Here is a 26,343-nt window from a genome sequence, read left to right on the forward strand (position 1 = left end):
AAGAAAGAAAGAAAGAAAGAAAGAGAGAGAGAGAGAGAGAGAGAGAGAGAGAGAGAGAGAGAGAGAGAGAGAAAGGGGAGGGAGAGAAGGAAGGAAGGAAAGGAAGGAAGGAAGGAAGGAAGGAAGGAGGGAGGAAAAAAGAAAGAAGAAAGGAGAGAAAGAAAGAAACTCCAAAGCCCATTCCAGTGACACACCTCCTCCAACATGTTTATGTCATGTTTTACAACTCAAACACAATGGGGTCTTCAAGATGGCTCAGCAGGTAAAGGCCTTGCCAGCAAGCACCGTTACTTAGGTTTGATCCTCAGATCCCACGTGGGGGACGAGAACAATTCCTGAAAGTTGTCCTCTGACACATTCCCAAACTCACCTCATAAGCAAATGTAAAAACAAGTAAATAATTCTTTTTTTTTTCTTTTCTTTTCTTTTCTTTTTTTCAGAGCTGGGGACCGAACCCAGGGCCTTGCGCTCGCTAGGCAAGCGCTCTACCACTGAGCTAAATCCCCAACCCAAGTAAGTAATTCTTTAAGTACAATGGAAAAATCAAATGATTAAGAACTGGTCGTGCCATTAAAAACCCCCACTGTGCTTCCCAAAAGGAGCCAGCTGTATACTCATTTATAGAACTGTCTAGAACAGACAAATAGAGAGTGGAAAGCAGAACTGGAAGGAGGAGAAAGTCTGCTGGCTGATGATGCCTGAAAATCTAAGTCTGAAAATATACCAGAAAGCACTGAGGGGTACATGCTGAGGAGGAAGGGACAGGTGGATCTTGGCGAGTTCAAGACTAGCCAGGACTACATAGCAGGCTCTAGAACGGCCAAGGGTACGTGGAGAGCCTCTGTCTCAAAAACACAAAGGAGGAGAACAAGGGAGAATAATGAGGGAAGGGAAAAGAAAGATCTCATTGCTTATTGTCTCATCTGTAGAATGTACACATGTACACATACAGAGAGAGAAGAAAAGGAAGACACATAAACAAATGTAGAACCAAGCGGAAGAGAGAGAAGGGATGGTAATAAGGGTGAGGACGAGCAAAGGACGACATATGAAATGCCACCATGAAATCCATTACTTTATACGCTGAGAATTTAAAATACTTACAATTTCAAGTGAAGACATTTTTGGTACGTGATTTGTATCAGAATAACAAGATTCTTTAAAAAAAAAAAAAAAACCCTGAGCAACTTGAGACAATGTATGAATGGTTAAAGTGCCAGCGGCGCCTACCTCAGGGAAAGGTCTCCGGAAGTGGTCCCATTTCAGAAGCTTCAGGTAGGCATAGTTCTGGACAGAAGCAGCGGTCAGTAGTGGAGCATCCCCAGAGCCAGCAGCGCCTCCCCCGGCTGGCAGGGCATGTTTGCACTTCTGAGTCAAAAGGTCGTTTGAGGCCTCCTCCAGCCACTGGGTGACAAAGTCCAGGGAGTCTGTGGAAAACAGGGTTACACGCATCACCCTGACATTTGCAGGGAGACTTCTTGGGATTACCTTAATGAAGAGCGAAACAGTGAAATTCAGAGTAGAGAATGAACTTTGGAACCCACAGAACTGAATCCAAATCACCATATTGCTCATCGCTAGCTTTGTGACCTCAGACAAATCTGAACAGGAGACTCCTGTTATAAAGAAATGCCCAACCCCGGCCTCATGGATGACAAAGCAAGGGCCTAGCCTAGCCTTGCCCGCTTCCTTCCTACTCTTTCCTCTAGTACTGACCACAGTCCATGTGGCTGGAAGCCCAGACTGACTGCAGCTCTGAAGGATGGCAAAACTTGTGGCTTGCAAACAGGACAAGACAGCAGCTGGTGTCCCTTTGTGTAGTGCAGCACACAGAGTGCTTACATATTAGTCAGCCTTCTTTCTGGTGTGACTCACCGAGGTGGCAGCATGTAAGCGGGGCCCTCAGATGGCTTTCAGTGGCCTTATGCTCCCTCTGCTTCCCTAAAGTTGAGTCACACACAGGTGATACACAGAACACCAGTGTCCTCCACACTCTGAGTAAAAAGTGCTTCTTGGGAGAGGTGCAGTCCTGGCGGAAGCCTCCTTCAAACCAAGCAGGACCTGTGGTTATAGCTGCTGTCAGCTCCTCCCCGGTGCTACCTCTGTTCTCTTCACAAAGCTCTCAGTTTGGCTCTGACTGCTGATATGCATGGCCACACCTTGCCTTCAGCCTTCTAGAGACAGTCTTTCTCTGTGGCATTCAGGCTTTGGAGACCTTGAAATGGTGGAAAAGTACGAGACCGTGATGACCAGGACTCTAGTTAGGCTCCCACGCAGCAGAGAGCTCACTGCTGCTGAGCTTCTGGCACCTGAGTCTGCCACACTCTTTAGCCTAGAAGACCGCAGCTCCTGTGCCTCCTGAGGCACGGACTGAACAGTGTGTCTGCCAATCTTCTCCCATTTCTTCTACTCTCCCCTCTTCCCAGTCTTCCTGGCCCCAGTCTCCCATATAAGGAAGGCTACAGGAGCTAACTTCTCAAGCTGAGTTAACCAACCTGGTCAGGCCCAAGATCTATTCAGACTGCCATCATCTCGTCAGCAAAGCTAAGCTACATGGGATGTACCACACACTGCACCTGAAAGTGTCCTACAAATACGACTGTACTAGACTTAGTCACTTGTTTACCTGAAGTCACATGAGCCTTGTAAAAATGCCATTTTCTTCCCAGCACTTGAAGAAAGAAAGAAAGACTGTCACAGTTTATGTTCAGCCTGGATTTCACAATAAACACCAGGCCACCTGGGCTGCAGAACAAGACCTGGTCTCAAAACAAAACCAAAGCTGGCTGTGGCGGTGCAGGCCTTTAGCCTGGTACTGGAAAGGCAGGGTCGTGCTCTACCCAGGGCTACAAGTATTTTGGGACCCTGAGAAAGAAAGAAGGAAGGAAGGAAGGAAGGAAGGAAGGAAGGAAGGAAGGAAGGGAGGGAGAGAGAGAGAGAGAGAGAGAGAGAGAGAGAGAGAAAGAAGGAAGGAAGGAAGGAGGAAAGAAAGAGAGAAAGAAAGAAAGAAAGAAAGAGAGAGAAAGAAAGAAAGAAAGAAAGAAAGAAAGAAAGAGAAAGAAAGAAAGAAAGAAAGAAAGAAGAAAGAAAGAAAGAAAGAAAAAGAAAGAAAGGAAGGAAGGAAGAAAGAAAGAAAGAAGGAAGGAAGGAAGGAAGAAGGAAGGAAGGAAGGAAGGAGAGAGAGAAGGAGGGAGGGAGGGAGGGAGGAAGGAAGGGAAGAAGAGAGGGGGGAAGGACGGAGGGAAAGGAAAGGAAGGAAAGAAAGGAAGGGAAAGGAAGGAAGGAAAGAAAAAAAGACAGACAGACAGACAGACAGACAAAAAAAAAACCCAAGCAAACAACCCCTCTAAGCTAACAACAACAACAAGCAGAGTGAAAGTGGCCCTTTCCTGGCTGTGAGCACTGAGTCATGCATGTGTAAGGAAAGGGGTAAGGTGACAGTCCCTGCTCCCATCAGCAGGAGAAAAACTAAGTAACAGATTTGTCATAAAGAACAAAAATTAAGACCTGAAATATAATTTAGCTAAAACTGTTGTTTTCCTTGTGGAAAAATAAAAATTTAATCTAATAATCTTCATTCTTTCCATTTTTATTCTCAAGTCCTCCCAACATAGCTCTTGCTTGTCCACTGAGTTTATTTCTGTTCTTTTGTTTTTGATGTTTAAGAGCATCCCATGCTTTTCCTTCTTCAAAGCACGCCACCCTCATACCTCCTCACCTTGGGTGACGTGTTACCATAACTAAAATACAAGACAGAAGTCAAACGATGAAAAAGGGCCACAGAGCCACTCACTTGGCTGCTTCTCCAACACTTCCTGAAACTTCTTTCTCTCATATTCGACTGACTGCTGCATGAGGTGTGGCCTAATGCTACTGATAGCGAAGTTGGCCATGTCGACTTTCATTAGGTCCAACACAGAAAATATTGCCCTGAAAAAAGAAAAAATTTAGAAGCAGGCAGTAACTATGTAAGCATAGTTTAAAGGAAAAGAGATATATGTTTCACCTTAGAAGGCACAACAAAAGAAATCTGGGAAATCGTGAGAAAAAAATGGGTTAAGAAAATGAATTTGGGGGACTGGAGAGATGGCTCAATGGTGAACAGCACTTCCTGCTCTTCGAGAGCACCTGTGCTGGCTAGTTTCATGTCAACCTCACAGAAGTTAGAGTCATCAGAGAGGAGGGAGCCTTAGTTGAGAAAATGCTTCCATGAGATTGGGCTGTGGGCAAGCCTGTAGGGCACTGTCTTAACTAGTGATTGATGGGGGAGGGCTCAGCCTGGGTGCCTGGGCTGATGGTCCTGGGTTCTATAAGAAAGCAGGCCTTAAAATAAAAATGAAAATAAAAATAAAAAGCAGGCTAAGCAAACCAAGGGAAACAAGCCAGTAAGCAGTCCTTCTCCACAGCCTCTGCCTCAGCTCCTCCTCCTAGGTCCCTGCTCTCTTGCTCTGGAGTAAAACAACCCTTTCCTCCCCAAGTTGCTTTTGGTCATGGTGTCTCACCAAGATCATGTGACAGACCTGACCATGTTGTTTTGGGGGACTGTGAAAGGACTTTGAAAAGCTATCAAGTGTTCAAAGCTCAGTGAGCTTCTCTGTGGTAGCCTGGAACCTGTTGAGAGCAGCGCAGATGATGGAGGCATGGCCTGTGATGTCCCAGAGGGAAGTTGGAGTGTCACTTAATGACACTAGCAAGGACGTTTGCTATTTTGAGCTGATAATCTGTGGTTCTGGTTAGCTAGTGTAAAGAATCAGTTGTGATTAACAAGGGACCAGAAACACTGAAGTAAAACCTTCGCATGACTGGGACAATTGATGCTGGCTAGCTGGAGCTAAGAAATTTGTGGTAATTAAGAAACCAGCATCACTAAGGTGAAATCTTCTGGGAAGTGGTTTCAACAGAGTCAGTATACAGAAGCTGTGTTCCAGAGATGACCAACATTGTCCCTTATACTAGCAGCTGAATGTGGTACTGTGTAAGTCACCAGGTTGAGCTCGTTTTGAAAGCATGAAGGGATCATGGAAAGCAATGAAGGCTTGGCTCCATGAGAGGCCAGGAGAGGCCATTGGTGAAGGTGGAACCAGAATAGCAGTAGAAGCCCCAGGATTGAAGGAGTCATGAGGAAAGTTGAGAGCCCAGGAGAGGCTATTGGTCAAAGTACAACCCAGTTGCAGAGGACCCCAGCATTTTGGAGATGCCAATACCACGGAACAACTGCCAAGAGCAGCAGCAGCACTCCATGGTGGAGTGGAGCCAGCCTAAACCCAGAAGACAAGCTCTGTGTACTGCATAGGGCAGACGACCCAGGCCCTTTGGAGGAGCTGGCCTCCTCCAGCACCAGCACTCACATATATATACCCAGACAGACACACGAGCACACATATACTCAGACAGACAGGCATACATACAACTAAAAATAAAAATCTTTTCTAAGAAGTTCAACAAATTTGGAACACAAACTCTTAACTAATGGCTTAAAAGTTAGCAAAGTTTTAAGGTGCTTTTTTTAACATCCTAATCTTGACACTGCCTTTCTAGCCTAGAGCGTGTTCCTTGGGTCTAGGCCAGTTCTTCTGGCAGCCTGAGGAGGACAGAGACCTGAGCTGGAGCTCCTTCGTCTTCATGCTTACAGGTTAGTTCATTTTCTAAGCAAAGAATAAAAACTGGCTACGTGAGGGGCTCATACATACAATCCCAGTACTATGAAGGCAGAGGCAGGAGGATCTCTGTAAGTTCGAGACCAGCCTGGTCTTCAAGTGGCATTCCAGAACAGCCAGAGGTACACAGAGAGACACTGTCCCAAACAAAACAAAACAAATTAACTTTCTCTTTCCTCCTCCCTCTTAACCCAGTTTCTGTTTTAAGAATCATTTTATGCTCTAGTTCAGTGGCATTGCCAGTTCACACTGTCCACCCAAAGGGCAAACCCCTGACCTGCTACTGAGAATGCCTTCCATTCTGTCCGGCTTACACCATGACTATGGACGGCTAAGTGCCCACTGCGGGGGAAGGGAGGTAGTTAAGAACCCGAGGTTCAGGTGTAGACGTGGCTCTGCACAGAAGCAGGGCTAGGACCAACAGTGCTCCCAGGTCCATGGTCCTGTAGAACCACAGCCTTCGAATAGGGTCACTGCAGCCCTTCCCCTGCTCTTTGCCCGGGTCACAGATCCACAGCAGCCCTCTTGTCCTGAGAGGAAAACTCTCTACTGCAAACTCTCCCATCAGCTCCCTAAGACCCACAGGGAAGCAGAGGCTTCAGAAACTACGTGGGCAGCTGCTGATTTAGAGAACCCACACATGCTCACAGGGTGTTTTCAAAAGCCCAGCTCTCCCAACTTCTCTTTATGAAAGTCAACAGACTGGGCGACCTGAGTCATCACAGCCACAAGCAGCTGGAACCAAGAAGCACTTCTATCTCTCTGGTTTATTTTACACTTACTCATTCAATTCAGCCACGTTTTTCTATAGATTATTTATTTATTACATATAAGTACACTGTATCTGTGTTCAGACACACCAGAAGAGGGCATCAAATCCCATTACAGAGGTTGTGAGCCACCACGTGGTTGCTGGGATTTGAAATCAGGACCTCTGGAAGAGCAGCAGTGTTCTTAACCACGGAGCCATCACTCCAGCCCCAATTCAGCCATATTTAAATGATTATTTTATGTGTATTGGTATTTTGCCTACATGTATATCTGTATGAGATCCCCTGAACTGGAGTTACAGATGGTTGTAAATTGCCATGTGGTTGCTGGGAACTGAACCTAGGTCCTCTGGCAAGGCAGCCAACACTATTAACTGCTGAGCCATCTCTCCAGCCCTCATTCATTCATTTTTTAAAGATAGTATCTATGTGCCCTAAACAGGATTTGAACTCAAGATCCTACCTTAGCCTCTTAGTGCTACAAAAACAGTGGCAGTTAGTGATAAAATTCCTACATTTCTGTGTTTTAGATGTTTGTTTTAGAAACACTTTTAAAATGACTGAATTCCTAGGCTTTAGGAAATGTAAATCTAGCAAGCACAAGGCCCTTGGTTTGATCCTCAGCTCCGAAAAAAAAGAAAAAAAAAAAAGGAAATGTAAATCTGCAACAGTTTTCAACTAGAAGTACTGTGATGGACACATTCCATACCTGAAAAGAGGCACTATTTCCTTAACGTCCTTTAGTTTTTTAACTTCCTCATCTCGAGCAGGTGCGCACAATATCCCCATCATGCCAACAATGAATTCTGCCAGCTTGGAAATGTCTAGGGCCCCATTCTCTGCTTCCTGTTTTATCAGCTCCAGATCCAAGGTTTCTGTTATCTGGTTTCTCAGTCTTGTGTGACCAGGCAGCAAGAAAGATAACAAAGTCTACAAGAGAGCATAGATAAGTTTAATCAGAATTTCTCAGTCAGGAATCACTTTTATAATACATGAAGGATTTATTACTATTCAAAAGGGAAGGATCACCAACTGCTATTATCATGCACATATGTTTAGACTCTAAAAACCTACAGACAAACATGCACATGTGTCATTTAAAATAGCTACTTATAGTTTTGCTCACACTCTAGCAGTCACCTGGATGCAAGAAAAAGCTGGGAGTTGGTTGGTCGGTTGGTTGGTGGTGTTCTCTGGGGCATGGAGTTGGTTGGTCAGTTGGTTGGTGGTGTTCTTTTGGGCAGGGAGTTGGTTGGTCAGTTGGTGGTGTTCTCTGGGGCAGGGAGTTGGTTGGTTGGTTGGTTGGTAGTGTTCTCTGGGGCAGGGAGTTGGTTGGTTGGTTGGTTGGTGGTGTTCTTTTGGGCAGGGAGTTGGTTGGTTGGTGGTGTTCTTTGGGGCAGGGTCTTGATGTGCTAGCCCATCTGTCTACAAACTGGCTATCCAGCTCCCTACATGCTAGCTAGGATCACTGTATGTATTACCATGTTTGCCTAAAATTGGTCAATGATAAGCAAAGGAAAGGTCAGTTGCTATGGAAGCCTGTGAGCCAACCACTGATTCTAATTTTCCGAGGTAACAATTCTTCAGTATGAAGCTTAAAGCCACTGAGAAGAACAGTTCCATCTCCAGCCTTTTCTATTCCAAGGTATAATTACATTTTGGCTAATATAAGTTGAATGCCACTTACTAAAAATTTATAAATACTCTGTATTTCATAATGCAAGTTTTTTAGTCTCTAAGAAATACGAATGTTTTCTTTGTTGTACATAAGTAGCATCTTCAGGTTATCATGACTTGGCTGAAAAGAAACTTTAAAGGGCAATGGTGGCTAAATCAAAAGTACATGATCCAAATTCCTTCAAATACTTTAACTTTGGGGCCCTCACTTTCTTTAGTTTTCTGGCCTAGTAACTGAAAAGAGAATTATACGAATTCTAGGTTTAGAAATATAAAAATTAAAAGAATAAACCCCAAAAGGCCACAGACTGTGTGTTGGTTGATAGCCAACGTTAATTTTTTAAAACATAGTGTTTTATCTGTGCTTGTGCTGGCAATACACAGTAGGGGGGAGCGAAATTAGCTGCGGAGCTGCTGCAGCGAGCATGGGGACTTCTCAAGTCTCACCCAATTTTTCTGGCTCTTCAGGAGCTGTTTAAAAGGAAAAGGCTTAAGGTAAAAAGAAACACTATAGAGAGATTTCTTAGTGAATTACTACACCTTGGTTCGCGATCTCTGGGAATCTCACGGTGGACAGCTGAGATAAGCTAGAAAAGGATTTAAATTTTGCTTGGGAGCAAGGAATCTTAAAGGCAGAGTTTCAGCCGGTATGGCACTTAGTGCGTAGCTGCCTAAAAGATCAGAAATGCTGTCAACATATAAAAAAGGGACAGGCTGTGTTAGAAATGCTACAGGAAGAATGATCTAAAAAGGCTGAGAGTGAGGTGGGGGAGGACTCTAAGGAAAACAAAAACAAGAAAGAAATTTCTGCTTTTAGTGGCCAGACCTTCAACTCTTGCTCACAGAAAGAGAGTGCTCATTAAGAAAAGTTCTTTAGGGAGCCTGCCTTATCTGCTGGCCCTATTCCAAGAGAGGAGTCAGTCTCCAGCATTAAATTACTTTTCTCACTGGTCATCATTAGCATGGAGAATGCCTTTGATCCTATCCCCACAGCAGCCAGTTCCTGCCCCTGTGGTCGAAATGTCCCAGGTTGAGGGACAGAGAAGCCCCTAAAATAGTTTCAAAAAATCTACAACAAACTGTAAAGAACTTTGTTTTGTTTTGCCAGTCAAAATTTAGAATTCAGGCTTTGGCTGTGGCCAAGGTCAGGAATAATGTTTTCTTTTCCATGGGCCTTTAGCCCACCGAGACAGTTTGGTGAAGGACTACTACTGCAGTCCTGATATTCAGAGACATGGAGAGAGCTATAGTTTTTTTTTATTATTATTAAAGGTTGGTACTATAGTATTAACAATCTCCTTATTAGATGTAAGAGACAAGAAGCCCCAGGTAAACTGGTTACAATTCTTTTGTCAGCTGCTTAGAATCTAACACCCAGGTTCTAACGTCTCTCCATCCTTTTGTTATTAGTTGTTACTGGAAGCCTAGTGCCATTTAGAGGATGGGTCTCTTGAGCGATAAAGCCACTGAGCTGGCACTAAAGGAAGGTACTCCTTAAGGTAAAATCTAAGTCCAGAGAGACAGCCGGTAACAGATAGGCTGCCCCTCTGCTCACTTTTCTGTTTCACAGACACAAGTTTTTTTGTCCCAAGAAAGCCTCCTGGCTTAGCTGTGTGACTAAATGCTATTTGCCCTCTTCAGTGGACCTCTATTCTCGAGATTCCCTTGTTTTCTCACCATCCCATTTAAGATGCTTGTTAGTAACTGTTACAGGTCTTCTTTACCACCGAGGAAAGACAGAATCCTACTAGAGGCCAGAAAAAGTGTTCCAGAGATGGATGGAAGGCCCTCACTTCTGCCTGCTCTTTTCAGACGCCTAAAGGTAGGGAGTGCCAGGTCTGCCGCCAGGCTCCAAGGGTGGGTCTCTGAGGGGCTAAAAAATGCCCCACCAATCTGGCTAAGATAAGAAAAGGATATGAAGAGAATGTTACAGAAATTTAAAGGGTTAAGTTAAGTTGCTGAGAGTTAGTACAAGTTACAGAGAAAGAGGTAAAAAGAACAGAAAGCTAGAAAAAAAAAAGAGACAAAAAGAAGAGGAAGTTAGAGAGATAAAGAGAGATAAAAGACGAGAGAGGAACATATACTGGCCACAGTAGTTAGGGAACCTAGGAAGATAGTACCTGGCAACAGAAGAGAATTCCTGACTAAAGATCAGTGTGCCTAATACGAAGAAAAAGGACATTGGGTCAGGGACTGCCCCAGAAAGAACAAGAGGGGACACTGGAGAGCCTCTTGGTGCTGGCTATGCACAGAGATAGAAGGGAAGCCTGCCCAGTTGTTTTGTGGATACAGGGACCCAATGCTCTGTGCTCCTATGCTCCAGTGGGCCAGTATCCAAAGACCTTGAGTACAAGGAGCTACTGGCAACGAACAATACTTATGGACTGCCCGAAGAACAGTGGACCTTGGCGTGGGCCGGGTAACCCACCCACTAATTCATGGTCATCCCTGACTGCCCCTATCCCTTGCTCATGAGAAAATTGCTCTCCAAATTGGCTTGCGTGGGCTAAAATGGCTAGATGAGGCCATGTGTATACATATCTATAGACTGTGTATGTGGAGCTTAAGACCTGTCTCAGTACACCAGTAACTGATGCTGGGAGATGAATGGCTTAGTGCTGTTCTGCTTGGAACACATCACTCCTGCCAGCCAGGCACTAACAATTATCATCCAATCCAGGACTTAAACTGTGATAGAGTGGCTGATAGAGTGTCCCAAAAGATGGGACCACTGGTCAGCTGCCATGGACTAGATTCTCCACCGGTTGGGGACAATCTGGTCACCTTGCTGCCCAATCCGGACCTGGAGCCACCACAGCACGAGTGTCAAACACTGACAGAAGCACATGGGTGGAGGAAAGACCTCTACAACTGGCTGATTGACCCCTGCTGAAAGTGGAGGCTACCTTGCCCACAGACGAGAACAGTTCTCTTCATAAAGGTCAGAGATAAGTGGGTGCTGCCGTGGTGGACAAAACAATGTCATCTGGGATGGCTGAACCCCAACCCCCCAGCACATCAGCGCCACAGATGCCTTTGCCATCTCTTAAGATGCCCTGATGAAGCCAACAACTGTGAGTACTATTCATTGCTCAGGATATCAGGAGGGAAGACATTCAGTGACATGGGACAGTAACAAAACAGATAAAGTGGCTCGGGAAATGGCTATACAGGAGCCTATCCTGGTTACAGGCCTACAAGAGACAGCCACTGGGAACTGGGATTTGACTAAGGGATGGCCTCACTTAGAATGTACAACAGAAGAAAAGGCCCAAGTTGTTTAAAAGATAAAAGGACAATGACACACTTGGGGAGAAAGCTATACCTCCCAAAGAACAAACAAAAGACTCACTTTGCCAAATTAAGAAATGGACTCATTTAAGAGATAAGAAGTTTGTCCAAATAGTTAAAATATATGTAATAGACTTTAAGATTTTAGCCAAGAGAGACAGTAAAAAGTATAAGATATGTCAGTAAGTGAATGCTTAACAAACAAACAAGACAAAGAGACCTAGAGAGTTTAATAAAAAGTCAAAATAAACTTCACTGAGATAAATCAAGAAAATATAATCACAAGTATCTCCTAGTGCTTATAGATACTTTTTCAAGAATAGATAGAAGTTTTCCTCACCAAACGAGAGACGGCCTCTACAATCATCAAGAAGATACTAGAAGAAATCTTCCCCAGGTCTGGAATGCCCAAGGTAATCTGGTCAGACAACGGCCCTACTTTCGTTGCCAAGGTAAGCCAGGGTGTGGCCAAGTATTTAGAGGTCGATTAGAAATTACATTGTATTTACAGACCTAAAAGTTCAAGACAGGTAGAGTAAATAAATAAAATTTTAAAAGAGACCCTGAACAAATTGACCATGGAGACTGGCGCAGACTGGGTGACACTCCTTCCCTCTTGCTCTCTTCAGAGCAAGAAATACCCCTTCCAGATTCAGCCTTACCCCCTTTGAGATCTTATATGGGGCCTCAGCCCCCCATGACTGTATTAGATGATGTTACTGAACCAACATGCCATAGTAATAATGATTTGTATGCCAGGCTAAAAGACCTACAGGTGATACAGAAAGAAATCTGCTCACAGCTGACAACAGCCTATGCCCCGGAGACCCCTGAGACATCCCATCAGTTCCAGGTCGGAAGCAGCTACACTGAGCCCAGACACTCGAGCCTCGCTGGAAAGGACCATACCTGGTGCTGCTGACCACCCTGACAGCCGTCAATTCTCAGCCCTCACCAGCCGTGTACTAGCTGTTAGGGCTGAGAGCTGGGACCTAGAGGGAAATTCAGTCATGTTTGTCCTGGGTTCTATCAAGATAGGTGTGGGATAGGCTTGATTTCTATTACAAATGATATAACATTACATATGTTAATACTCCTAACACTTCTTGGGACTGTGCCTCAGGGATCACAATCTATATAAGTTTAGAAGTTCTAAAAGCTAGTCATGACCTTGGTGTATAGGTTTAGATAGTGTCCAGATTAGAATCCTAATGCTAAAGACTTAGTAAGACACAAAAAAAAGGAGTTGAGAATTACTTAGGGATAGGGCTATCTAGGTGCTGCAAGGGCAACACAAGGACATCTGCTGTTGCCCTACAATACAAGGCTTATAGAAAATTCAGAACTGCCATTGACTCAGATATAAAAAGAGGGAAGGACTTTTTAGCTGACCTCTAAGAATACCTAACCTCTCTCTCAGAGGTAGTCCTTCAAAATAGAAAAGGATTAGACCTGATATTCCTTAAAGAAGGAGTCTGTGTGCTATACTGAAAGAAAAATGTTGCTTCTATACAGACCATTCAGGAGTAATTAAAGACTCCATAAATAAACTTAGAAAAAGGTTAGACAAAAGACAGACAGAAAAACACATCAGAGATGGTTCGAGAGCTAGTTTAGTAGATCTCCCTGGATGACTACCCTACTCTCTGCTATAGCTGGGCCATTATTAATAATTTTCTTGGTTTTAGTTTTTGGCCCCTGCGTGACAAACAGGTTAATTGCTTTTGTTAAAAATCGAGTGGGTGCTGTGCGGTTGATGGTTCTGAGACAACAGTACCAGTCAGTTAGGACAACTGGTGAGACCAAATACGAGACTTGATATCAAAATTCTAAGATTAGAATTATTTAGTAGGAGAAGACGGGAATGAAAAGAGAATTATACGAATTCTAGGTTTAGAAATATAAAAATTAAAAGAATAAACCCCAAAAGGCCACAGACCCAGAGCTAAGCCCTACAGCCAGGACTAGCAGGCCATAAAGATAAAGGAGCACAGGAAACACTGTCCAGGCAGGACTGACAAGCCATAAAGAAAAGGAATACAGGAACCAGCCTGAGTTAATGGGACTGATTCATGGGACGTCTGACAGAAAGACATCTCCCCCCAGCTCACTCAGGGCCATCCTCCAGACCCTGATAAGCCCCTGACTTCTAACACGTACTCTTTCTGCTTTGTTCTCACTGCTATGTTTGAATGAGCCAATTGTATGTAACCACGCCAAAACCCCCTAGCCTTCTCTATATAACCCTCTGACTTTTGAGTTTCGGGGCCGACACCTCTGTCTCCTGCGCGGGATACGTGTCGGCCCAGAGATCTCTGTAATAGGTCTCCGTAATAAACCTCGCCTTTGCTTATTACATCCAAAATGGTCTCTCTGTGTCTGGGGTCCGCGATTTCCCAAGACTTGAGTAAGGGTCTCTCTGCGTGGGATTTTTCAGTAACAATGAATATTCCCTAAGCAACATTAACTCTCAATCTTACCTCTTTGATCTCTCCTACAAGTTTGATGGCATGGTCATAGGTCGGGGGGTCTTCACTTAGCTGGACACTCAAGCAATCCCAGAATGCTTTGTGTACAATCTCCTTCACTCTCTTCTCCAAGCTAAAGACAATGGGAAAAATAAAAAGACAAATATTATATATGTGCATGTTTAAAATCACTTTCAAAATCATAAATTCTATGGCTGTAGAGTAAAAATATTTAAAACCATAGAAACTAAGGAAATGTGAACCAGAGCAAGCTGATGGCACACTATTTATTTTGCCTCTTAAGAAGAGTGGCTTTCACCTCACTTAGTAGCCAACATGAATCCAGTGACTAGCCCATAACAATGCCATAAAGAAAAGGCTGCAGTGCTGGAGAGGTGCCTTAGCAGTGAGAGCATTTGCATGCACATGCTACATGTAAATACACGCAGGAAAAACACTCATACACGACTTTTAAGTTTCTGAAAGACTGGAGAATTCAGAGTTGGTAGTTTTCATTTCTCTGACTTCAGCAAGTTCCTATTCACACATATGTGAATTGGGTGCCTACAGAGCCAGAGGCAGTGGATCTCCATGGAAGCAGGTGATTGTACACTGCCCAGCATAGGTGCCTGGAACTGTGCTCAAGTCCTCTTGCAAGAGCAGTGAGTACCCTTGACTACTGAGCCATCGCTCCAGCCTTTATCTTTTACTATTACCTTGTATAGTCTGTTTTTTAACCTAGGGGCTCACTGTAGCCCTGCCTGGCTTCTAACTTACTACATAGTTGAGGATGACCTTGAACTGATCCTCCTTCCCAAGTGTTGGGATTATGGGCATGTGGCACCTCACCTGGCTTCCCTGGCTTCACAAAGGGTGGGAATTAGATGACAACGGTACAATGACAGTTACAAGGAAATGAACAGTTTGCTGACGACACTGGAAAAATAAAGAGCAGCTACCATGTCCTAATAGGGAAAGATGGCATCAAAGCGTTCACGGGCTCCAGAGCCTTTACCTGTATCTGGAGAACGTGTGGCTCCCAGACCCCTGTTCACAAGTTACTTCTGACCTAGCCATATTTTTAGCACTGATGTACAAAAGGAAGAATGAATTTAAACACACTGGCATCGAGTGAAAAGCCAGTCCCAGAACTGGAAATTCTCTAGTACACAAGTCCATGCACGTACCTGCCTTCAGCTAATTCAACAGCATTAATCCGGAAGTCTCCATTTACCACAATTTCATGGGCCAGAGCCATGTTGGTGACTCCTTTTGCTGTTTCTAGCAGTTCCTCTACAGTGACAAGCCGAGGAGGACTAGCTGTAACAGAAACCAGTTTAAGAAGTCTGTTAGGTTAAGGCCAGCAATGGCAGCCACAGTGAGAACTCTACCCCAACATTTCAAACAACAGACCTAGCTTTTCCTTAGTTTCCTTTTACCCAGAATCCTAAAAGTAATAATCATTTACATAACACACAAAACATGATGCCCACTAAGATTGCTCAATGGAAAATAAGTAAAAAGTTAGCTTAATGACCCATGCCTTTAATCCCAGTACTCGGGGGCAGAGGCAAGCAAAATGAGGACAGCCAAGGCTACACAGAGAAACCCTCTCTTAAAAAAATAAAAAAAGCAGTAGCAGAAGGAGGTGGAGGAAGAAGAGGAGGAGGAGGAGGAGGAAGAGGGAAAAAGGAGAAAGTGGAGGGGAAGAGGAGGGGGAAGAGGAGGAGGAAGATGAAGAGGAGGTGGGAGACGAAGAGGAAAAGGAGTCATCTTACAATTCCAGAACTAGGAAAAGTACAGGCAGTAGAATCAGAAATTCAAGGCCAGCCTGGGTTTTATATTTAAAGTCTCACCTTAAAACCAGGTAACAGGGTGGTGGTGGGAACAGTTTTTGAGATGTAAATAAATTAATTAATTTAAAAAAACCAGATAAACAATACTGCACTTTTCCCAGGGTTTAAGGGATGGAAAGTTTCTAGGTGCAACAGAAAATGCATTTCCTTCCAACTATGCTGCTCCTTTCCTCTGCTCCTCATTGCTCCTGAAAAGGGAACCAATCTAAGAGTTGGCCAAATCCTGTTTAAAAAAATTACTAAATTGTATATGGGGAAGTTGTAAAAGTACTCATCCTCAGAAAATTCTCAGCATTTCCAGAAAATATTAATACAAAATAAAAATAAAATTAATCATGCATATTGGTAAGATATAACAAATATTTAAAATAAAGTCTACATATTTTTTCAATTATCGGTATAATAGAGATGTCAATTTTTTCCAAGTCAATGTATTGACTAAATATATTCTAAACAAAATCCCAAAAGACTTTTTGAAGTTTCCCGATTGATTCTAAAATTTATATGGAAATGGCAAAAGACCCAGAGAGCCAAGACTATTCCAAGGAGGCAGCTAGAAAATTTGTCAAGCTAATTATCAAGACTATAAGGTTTTAAATATATAGACATATAGAGTGACAAAGAATTCAGAAATAGACTCAAATACATACACAGAGAGACTGACATACTCATATGTGTCTATATATGTAGTCAGTGGGCAAGCATAGTATTTTTAACAAAATATTTCTTTTCTGGCTTTCTGAGACACAGTTTCTTTGTATAGCTTTGGCTGTCCTGAAACTTGCTTTGTAGACCAAGCTGGCCTTGAACTCGCAGAGATCTGCCTGCCTTTATCTCCCTGCTGGGATGAAAGGCATGCTCCACCACTGCTCAGCTTAATATTTCTAGAACAATTAAATAGTCACATGCATCTACAAAAGAAAGACAGCCAGGCGGTGGTGGTGTCCCAGGCCTTAAATCCCAGCACTCAGCTGGCAGAGATAGGCAGATCTCTGAGATCAGAGGCCAGCCTGGTCTACAGAGTGAGTTCCAGGACTGGTAGGGGTACACAGAGAAACTCTGTCTCAAAAACAAAAACAAAGGGGTTGGGGATTTAGCTCAGTGGTAGAGCGCTTGCCTAGCAAACGCAAGGCCCTGGGTTCGGTCCCCAACTCCGAAAAAAAGAAAAAGGAAAAAAGAAGAAGAAAAAAAAGGAAAAACAAAAGAGTGGAGAAAGAAAATTTGCACCCTAATAAGATAGATATGCTTATAAAAATATTTTATATAAGTAATTAACTCTTGGCTGAATAGTTGACACTAAAGTACATATGGTAGGTATCTTCGATGTTTTTCAAAGTTGAGCAACATTGTGATTTTGTAATTGTCTATGTTGAGAAAACTGCTTTATATATGGATATATAGTAAAAATTACAGAAACACATTTAGAGACCTTTAAGAAATTGCTAGAAATTTTATCCTAATCTCAATCCAAATTTCAAATACTTTTTAATGAAACTCAGCATCAACTGTTTTGAGACAGGGTTTAGCCCTGGCTGTCCTACAACTCACTCTGCAGACCATGCTGACTTTGAACTCAAGAGATCCAAGTGCCTCTCCCTCCTAAGCTACTGCGTGGATCAAACATCAATTTTAAAAATAATTTTTCAAAAAACATGTGTGTCTAGGTATATCTATATGAAAGTGAATGCTGGCATCCAAAGTGGAGAAAAAACATTGGATTTCCTGGCATTGGAGTTACAAATAGTTGTCAACCACCCAACACAGGTGCTGGAAGCAGCTTCTGGCTCCTTGAAAACTTGAAAATACTCTTGCCTTAGACATGACCACACATAATTTCAAATAATAGTAACTTCACATTAATAACTAACACTTGCTTCACATTATTTTAGAGCAATGCCACTATTGACAGAATGGCAAAAAGCACGTCCCAAGTCCATCCTTCCCAGAGTAACTGAAAACATAAACCAAAAGTCCTCATTAGAAACTGCAGTAAATAAAATCCATGTTAGCAGTCTCTGTTAGTTTTCCACTGTTGTCAGGAATACTGGAGACAAATCAACTCAAGAGAAAAAGTTGTTGGGTATGGTAGCTTACACCTGTCATCACAGCACTCAGACACTAAGGCAGTTAGACCACAGAGTCTGAGGCAAACCAATAAAGTGAGTTCAAGGGCAGCCTAGTCTACAGAGTGAACGTGACTCAAATATGTACTTATCTACATACAAGCTAGGAGCTGGGCGCAGTAGTATAGGACTGTAACCAAGTACTTTGAAAATGGAGACAGGATGATCAGGAGTTCAAGGTTATCCTTAGCTACAGAGAGAATTTGAGGCCAGCCTGAGCTACGTGAGGCTGGAACTTAAAAACCATTTGGGATGGGAAGCTGGCTCACAGGTTTGGAATTTTCAGCCCCTGATCTAATGGACCCAACCTTTTGGGCCTGGGGTGAGCTGCACTTAATGGCAGGGTCCACATGACTGGAAAAGTTGCTCAGTTTAGCTCAGAAAGAAAATGAGAATGAAGAAGTAGCTGGAGACTCCAATTCTGTCAAAGGGCAGTTCCCAATGACCCTCCCTCCTCACAGTGCCACAGCTGGATCCCAGCTCTTAACACACAGATCTATGGAGGACATTTCAGACTCAAACAATAGCATCCACACTATAGCACCCAGTCCCTGTCAGGAGCCATCTAGGAAAGGCTAAAGGCATGCAAGTAAGTTTTCTGGAGATAGCCCACTGTTCTGCATGGCTGCAGTAGGTAAACTCTGAACTGCAGATGAGATCTTCATAGATCTCATCTCAGGATTGACTCTTGCTACTGATATGCCTTTCCTGTCATTATTACATAGTGATTCCTGGACATTAGCCCACCATATTGGGCAGATTTTCTGCGGATCAATGAAGATATACTATCATGTGGTAATGCTGTATAGACAAATTGATGATTTCATAATTCCTAATAATGATTCTATAGAATTCCTAATTTTTTACAAGCAATTTTGAGTCCTCTATAGTATGAAAGCTGCAATTAGAGCTCTGTAAACCTTCATGTGTCTTGGGCTAATTGCACTAGGATAAGAAAGCAGGCTTGGAACAAATTTATACTCAGGGAAAACATTCCTTCTAGGTTAGCTGTGAGACTAGTATCTGATAACTAGAGGTCATAAACTAGGAATGGACAATTGTAGGTGCAAGGAGAGAAAACAAAATATTGACTAGTTTATCTACAAAAAACTTCAAAACTAATGAGACACAAGGCAGATGATTTGCCTTTTGACAAAACCCTGCTAACTTGTGACATAAGAATTAGTGTCTTAAATTTTTAATGAACTTATGGAGTTAGCAACAGATAATGTTTAGTCAGGTATTAGTCTTAATGGAAACACATATAAATATTTCTGCTGAAACTCCTTATCAATTTATGACTTGAATTAGTGTCTTAAACTTTTAACGAACTTATGGAGTGTAAAGAAGCTTGGGAAACTGTGTGATCAAGTCTCCTGGGAAAGTATAAGAACTTACAACAATAATAAGGGAGAGTCTCTTCCACTCAGCAATAAAAAGGTGGATGCTTTTTCTTTTTCTGAGCAATAAAGGTTGGAGCTTCTTTTTCATCCAGAATAAGTGAGTTCTTTTTCTACAATGGCACCTGTTTGTTGGAACTTGTTCATGGAAGTTTTTGCTGTCTGTAAGTATGCATTAACTGTTGTGGAGAGAGGTAGTCAGGCCTGAAACAGTGTGTGTGTGTGTGTGTGTGTGTGTGTGTGTGTGTGTGTGTGTGTGTGTGCATATCCCTGTGCAAAAGATTTTAATTTTCTTCCTTTCTTTTCTCTCTGGTTCACAAAGAGTTAATAAGAAAGAAAGAAAGAAAGAAAGAAAGAAAGAAAGAAAGAAAGAAAGAGAGAAAGAGAGAGAGAGAGAGAGAGAGAAAGGAAGGAAGGAAGAAAGAAAGGAAGAAAGAAAGAAAATCAGAAAATCAGAGTTCATTAAACCACAACTAGTAAGAGAGTTAAAGAGAAAGATAGTAAGAGAAAGGAAACCAGCACTTATTGAAGCACAAATAGTAAGATTACAAGGCCAAGGATCAACAGTCTTTAGCCTGCATCAGACTCTTTTCCACCTCAGCTCATTCCCTAGTCAGAGCAGGCCTCTGGCAAGTCCCACCATTAAAAAATGCAGCAGAGGGGCTGGGGATTTAGCTCAGTGGTAGAGCGCTTACCTAGGAAGCGCAAGGCCCTGGGTTCGGTCCCCAGCTCCGAAAAAAAAAAAAAAATGCAGCAGATGACATAATACTAGTAGCAGTGACAGTCAGTGATGCTTAATGAACATTTACTACTTCTAAGCAGTATTCTCAATCTTTCCATGAATTCCTCTCATGTTCACAACTACTCTAGGAGGTAGAGTGCCTCATTTAACATGATGGGAAACATCTCCCTAACTACACACATTGAAGACAGTAAGTCATAAATGCACACCAGGTAACATTATTACAGCAAGCTTCCCTGGGAACAGTCTGTGATACTGTGTGATCAGTCTATGCGACCATAAACTAAGAAAACAGGCCCACTTGCATATATGGTAGGTATAAGAATACTATGTTGATTGATAAATTAGTTAGGAGTGGCTTTGATGATTTTAGAAACACACCTTAAAACCTCAAAATAGCTGTCCTTCCCAATGTGCAGAACAACTGTTCATTTGCAGTTTGATAACATCAACACTGACATTCTTAGACTATGACATTCCCTTCTAGAGACCTGTATTTTTGGATCCACTTCAGAAAACTTACGTGTTCCTAATAAAAAACATAAATCAGGTATTTATGGCATACAGGTAAAGTTTATGCCTTTCACCCAGAGGCCCGCTCCCCTGCTGGGACCTCAAATGATTTCCACTCTCAGAGAACAAAATCCCCTCTGCCTCTGGGAACCAAGCCCTGGGGAAATGGATTTAAGGTGTGGTAAATGCGCTCAGTTTCCTCTCAACCTGCATAAGCATAGTCCTGGCTCCTAGGAATCTCACACTTTCATTGGTAAAGCCAGTTTCCCTTTATCCTCTCATTTCTCAGACTACTTGAGAGAATGGACTGCCTCTGAGGCGAGAGAGCCTCACCGTTGTAAAAATTAACTTCTCATACAAGTGCAAACCCACCAGCAGCTAGGCTGCCAGTTGGGAAGCTGCTGCTATGGCAAATCTCAGCATTGACAATCCTGTCATACTATGAGAACTCAGTTCAGAGCCACAGGCACAAGGAAGTCATTTGAAAACAACAGTGGTAGTGCTTTTAATCAAAGTCACACTTGCTTACAGTGAGGTCTTCCCACTCTCAGGGGACTAGGCGAGTCCGACTTTACTTTTTCCTGTAAGGCTTCATCAGAGCACTCCAGAGCACCTTTCTGGCCCTCCTCCGAGGCAGCCGACTTTGACTCTCCTGCTTCATTTACATGGGACTTGTCAAGGTTTTCAGACATCCTCAGTTAAGTCTGTTGACTTTCCTAGGAAAGAAACAGCATGAGCCAAACGTTTCATCCAGCGTCACTGACTGAGCAAACATTTAGCTGCAGTTTTAGTGGTTTTCTCAACAGGCTTGCTAAGGTTTTATTCAGTTATACTCTACCCCAGTGATTAAACACACTTAGCCAACGACCCCTGTAAGTCATGAGCATAGCTGAAATAATGTACCCGCTCCTGAGTCCACGTCACAAGCTCACAAGCTGGCGGTGGGTGCTTAGACTGAAAGAAGACTTTTTTTTTTCCGGAGCTGGGGACCGAACCCAGGGCCTTGCGCTTCCTAGGTAAGCGCTCTACCACTGAGCTAAATCCCCAGCCCCCTGAAAGAAGACTTAAACCACCTACTTCTGCTTTAAGCAAAGTGAGTGGTGATTCCATCTTAAATCTTTATCTAAGGCAGTGTTTCACTACATAGCTCTTACTGTCCCCGAGCTCTCTGTGTAGCCCAGTCTGGCCTTCAACTCAGTTGTCCTGCCTCCGATTTATAAATGCTAGGCCTATAGATGTGCACCACACCACACCCACTTTTCCTCTGTGGCCGACCGAGAGCTTAGAGGAAAGGTCATTAGGAAGCTGAGCTTGGTCACACTCTCTTGTAACCTAGCACTTGGCGGGTGGAGGAAGGACAGCTTCAACAACAACAAAATCAACTGTTTAAACCACACTCCTAATCACCTTCCAAGGCTGTGCCGAGATGGATGGATTCCTAGTCCTATGGTGTGGGAATGGGAGTGGGGAGATGGCTCAGTAAACAGTCCTTGTTATAGAAGTATAAGGATCCAAGTTCAGATCCTAGTACCCACTGAAAAGCCAGGTCCTGTAAGATATCAAAGCCGATTCTGGCTTCCATGACCATGCAGAGGTGAGCACACGCACCCTTCCCCTAGATTAAGAAAACATTGATAATGGAGAGGCAGGCAAATCTCAGGATGAGGCAAGTCTGGTCTACACAGTGAGCTCCACAGCAACCCACACTACATAGTGAGACCCTGTCCCAAACAAAAGTGATCAAACTAGGGATGCGAAACAGTACCGTCTAGACTGTTTAAGTGTTTAAGAGAAACGTGTGAGGCATACATTTTTAAGGATCACAAACTATTGCCATAAACACTAAGTCAGCGGCAGCATTACACACTTGGAAGGTAGTCAAAGGATCTAAAGAAATGTACTATGTTTTACAGAGATTCGGGCCCCCTTCTGCACATCAGAGAGAGAAGAATCACTTGGTATAGTTATCTAAAGTCTCAAAAGACCTCAGATAAACAGAATAAAGTACTGGAATTGAAATCTGTAGGCCTGCCTGTTGTGATGGTCAGGTTCAATTGTCAACTCAGTGATAAGCAGCTTTACCTTGGACCTCCTGGGAGAACTGCCTAGGTCAGGCTAGCTCATGGGCATGCTGGTAAGCATCTTGATTATGTTCATTGAGGTGGGAAGACTCCCCACAGTTGGGCAGCACCATTTCCTGAGCTGCATTCTGGTCTAACAAAAGTCCCTCAGAAAGGGACTGTGCACCAGCATTTGTTGCAGTTTCTTGACCATGAATGTAACATAACCAGCTGTCTCGTTGTCTCATGCTCCTGGTGGACTATGGGCCAAAAATAATCCCCCTTACATGCTTAAGTAGCTTTTGTCTTTTTTGTTTTTGTTTGTTTGTTTGCTTACTTGTTTTTGGGGGTGGGGGTTGACACAGACTCTTATAACCCTGGCTAGCTTGAAGCTCTATACAGAGAACAAGCTGGTGACCAGTCACAGAGATCCACCTGCCTCTGCCTCTGGAGCGCTGGGTTTAAGGGAGTACCCATCATGCTCAGCTGCATTTTACCTTTCTAATCCATCCCCTTTTTTAGGGAGACAAGGTCCCTTTTATGTGCCTCTGGCTGGCCTAGGACTCATGTAGCCCTGAACTCAGAGAGCTGCCTGCCCCAGCCTCCTGGGGCTTTCATCCCAGAAAGTCATGTGCCACCACACCCAGCCCAACTTTTCCTTCCAAAACCCATTTGTTCATTGTCCTAAATCCCAATAGAGTTTGGAAGTGAGACAGATCCAATGTTCAACATTACCTACAGATTCTCTATGAAACAAAAACACATCTAACTTTATCCTCTTCACATGCCAAGGAGCTGCCCAAAGGAAGTCACTCACTGGAAACAGAAAAGACGAAAGGCAAGACCCCTTTAAGCAAACAGACCGCCCGCCCTCTCCCCCAGATTCTGCTCAGGGTCTGTCTCCTCCCAGGGCACTTCCTTCAGGCTTATGAATGTTTATGCTTTTCTCTGAAGTCCTGCAGGGCTGACTGTGAGACAGCTGGCATCCAACACTGCCTTTAATTCCAGTCAAAATACGATTATTTCAGTACGGATGGATAGCTGCAAACAATCTAATCAGAGACAGACGGACAGACATGCTCACAAGGAGCCGCAATGAAACTCAGAGTAGCATGACGCTGCTATTTTGAATAGGAGGAAGCTGAGAAAACTTTCCCAGAAAAGGCATGTGACCTGTCTTTGAAAGGAGTAGAATTTCACCAAGTTATAAAGTGGAAGTGGGGTGAAAAGGGGAGTATATTTTCTTTCATTCCTCTGACAGAACCCAAAGCACCTGAAATGGAAAGGTGGCCGTTAGCAAAGGTGAAAGAGGATTGGGGGTCTGGTGGGGAAAGTGCTAATTTGCACTTTAAAAACAAAATGAAAAGCTTTGTCTAGATTTTGAACTTCTCAAGAGCCAAGGCCAATCATATTCTCCATAAATGCTCTATTACTATAACCGCCTACCCTCAAGCCGGCAAATAGATACCCATTTGTTGACAGACATAAACCCCTGTGTCATCTGTGTGATGTCACTGTGTTGGGAGGAGTTGTCCAATATGTTTAGGGTAGCACTAGACCTGTGGTTTAAAAGTGACAATAACTTCAGTAAAGTGATCCATTTTTCTTAAAATGTCCTATTTCCTGTCGCTACTGAGGTTCGATTTTGTCTCTTTACAGACTGTGTGACTTCAGTTTTGTACACTTAATGCATAAGGGTATATACTGCAGCCATAGGCTGGCACACAACAACCATTCCACACTGGCAACTATAATTAAAGAGTTGGAGGATGCATCCGGGGGCTATTTAATTGCTCTCATTCATTCACTCAACAATCACAAAACCCTAAGGTACCTAAACCAGGAAACCGAGGAGGAGGAGGAGGAGGAGGAGGAGGAGGAGGAGGAGGATCCTGGCACAGGGACCCGCATCTGTTGGAGCTGAACACAGGGCCAAGCTGAACACAAAAGAATCTTCCAGAAAGGGTCTCCAGAAAGTGAAAGAAAGATCTCTGCCCACCAGCGCTGGGAACCGCGTCCAGATTTCGTTGTAAACAGCAGCTTTGGTCGGCGAGGGAGTGTCAGGGATGCGCGCCCAGGAGTGCGGCCTGGAGAGTGAGCCTCACCCACCCATCTCCTCCTCGTCCACTCGGCTTCCCGGACCCCACCGACCAGGAGAGGCCCAGAAACCGGAGAGCTTCCGCCCGGTGCCTCCCGGGCCCGCCGGCCTCGGCTCGCTCACCTGCCGCGGCGTTCGCGATATCCCCGGGTTCACTCCCGCTGCCAGTCCCCTGGGGCCCGCAACGCGAAAGGGCGGGAGGGACGCGCGCGCCGTGCTGGGCGCCTGGGCCTCGAGCCCCCGGGCCGCCTGGCTCGCCCGCCGAGCTGCGGGCTGTCCTCTCAGCCCCGCGGCGGTGGGCAGCGCCCGCGCTCTGTGCGGGGCGGGGGGGAGGGTAGGCGGGAGGCGCCTGCCCAGCGTGGGGCGGCGCCAAGCTCCCATACGGACAGGCGGGCCGCGCTCCCGCTGTCACGAAGGGGCTCGGGAATGAGGCTGAGCCTCATCATGTTTTTGTGTGGAAAGGCTGACGCGGGCCGGGGGACGGGCCGAGGAAGCGCGGTGACCCGTGGCTCGAAGTCGCTCACGCCACACAGGGAGGCGCCATGTTGTCATTGGGAAAAGCGGAGACGCGCCGCCAGAGGCGCGGGGAAAGAGGGAGGCGAAGTCGCTCAGTTAAAAGTGAGGTAAATGGTAAGGAACCTTAGAAGCTACCTTCCCTGCTAGGACTTTGAATATTGAGTATTCCACCAACAGGCCAACCTCATTCCCTTACCTTCTTCATTTTGGATCCCCACCCCCGACCACACCCCCACCACACACCCCACACCCCACACCCCCACCACACACACGAGTACTTAAGTATCACAGGCTCCTTTTGGATTTAGAGCGCTGGCTTGAGCGGTCCCTTCTATGTGTGTGGGTGACCAAGGCTTCAGCTTGATGTGATGAAAGGCGAGAGCAGGGGTTCTCTAACCCTTGGAGAAGTTGCGTTCCAGAAAGGAAGATCATTTCCCCTAAATATCATGTCAAGATCTCCCTGGGTCCATAAAGTTGGGGCCGGCAATGATCATTGTGGCACCAAAAAAAAAAAAAAAAAACCAACAACAACAAACTAATAACAAAAATTCCACCCCACCCCAAGCCTGAAGCACTAGAATAGCAAATTAACTACACTAACAGAAATACTTTGTTATCTGTCTCTACTTTAAATAATAAAAGTATGAGTCTTTGCTACCCTCCTACCCCTTCACCCTCTAACACTACACAGGAGAGAAACAGGGACAGAGAGGGATGGAGGACTGAGGTGGGTGGAGAGGAAGAGGGAGAGGGAATCCTTGAATTTAATTTCTTTCCTTTTGTTTCTTCGTTGAGTGCTACTACTACTAACAAACCGCGTATGTAAACTCCAGGTCCTACCATTTTTATATCCTCTAAAAAGTTCCCAGAATTCCCAACTCACATAATCATAGAAACTCTCTGCAGCTGGCAAAACCATCCCTCTGCTGGAGCACGAGGCAGACAGTCCTAAGCAGCCCCCAAACCCCCACCCCTACGCCTGGGAGGAAAGTGAAAGCACATTTTTTTTTTTTTTTTTTTTTTTGGTTCTTTTTTTTTCCCCCGGAGCTGGGGACCGAAGGGCCTTGCGCTTCCTAGGCAAGCGCTCTACCGCTGAGCTAAATCCCCAACCCCGTGAAAGCACATTTTAATATTTGTGTTTTTAAAGAAACTAATATTGCAAATTTCTCGAA

At 44.2% G+C, this 26,343-nt stretch overlaps 1 protein-coding gene and 1 long non-coding RNA gene across 5 annotated transcripts in view; one reads left to right on the forward strand and one right to left on the reverse strand.

The window, feature by feature from the left end:
- Positions 1 to 26,073, reverse strand: part of Tcp11l1 (t-complex 11 like 1) — a 68,767-nt gene extending 42,694 nt beyond the window's left edge. For 2 of the 4 annotated variants that reach the window (XM_063284359.1, XM_017591977.3), the window contains exons 1-7: positions 24,779 to 26,035; positions 21,027 to 21,213; positions 15,051 to 15,183; positions 13,876 to 13,996; positions 7,137 to 7,357; positions 3,794 to 3,930; positions 1,231 to 1,427 (exon numbers count right to left, since the gene is read on the reverse strand). In XM_063284359.1, the coding sequence (XP_063140429.1) occupies positions 1,231 to 1,427; positions 3,794 to 3,930; positions 7,137 to 7,357; positions 13,876 to 13,996; positions 15,051 to 15,183; positions 21,027 to 21,189 (972 nt within the window). In that variant the 5' untranslated portion in view covers positions 21,190 to 21,213; positions 24,779 to 26,035. The other 2 variants (XM_039105674.2, NM_001109202.1) reach the window with 2 other exon arrangements.
- LOC134486132 (uncharacterized) lies at positions 7,353 to 13,760 on the forward strand. Its single transcript, XR_010064864.1, has 2 exons — positions 7,353 to 8,072; positions 12,155 to 13,760. It is a non-coding gene; the product is annotated as an uncharacterized LOC134486132 (long non-coding RNA).
- Positions 26,074 to 26,343: the final 270 nt, after the last annotated feature.

Source organism: Rattus norvegicus, chromosome 3 (assembly GCF_036323735.1).
Source record: "Rattus norvegicus strain BN/NHsdMcwi chromosome 3, GRCr8, whole genome shotgun sequence".
Classification (NCBI taxonomy): domain Eukaryota; kingdom Metazoa; phylum Chordata; class Mammalia; order Rodentia; family Muridae; genus Rattus; species Rattus norvegicus.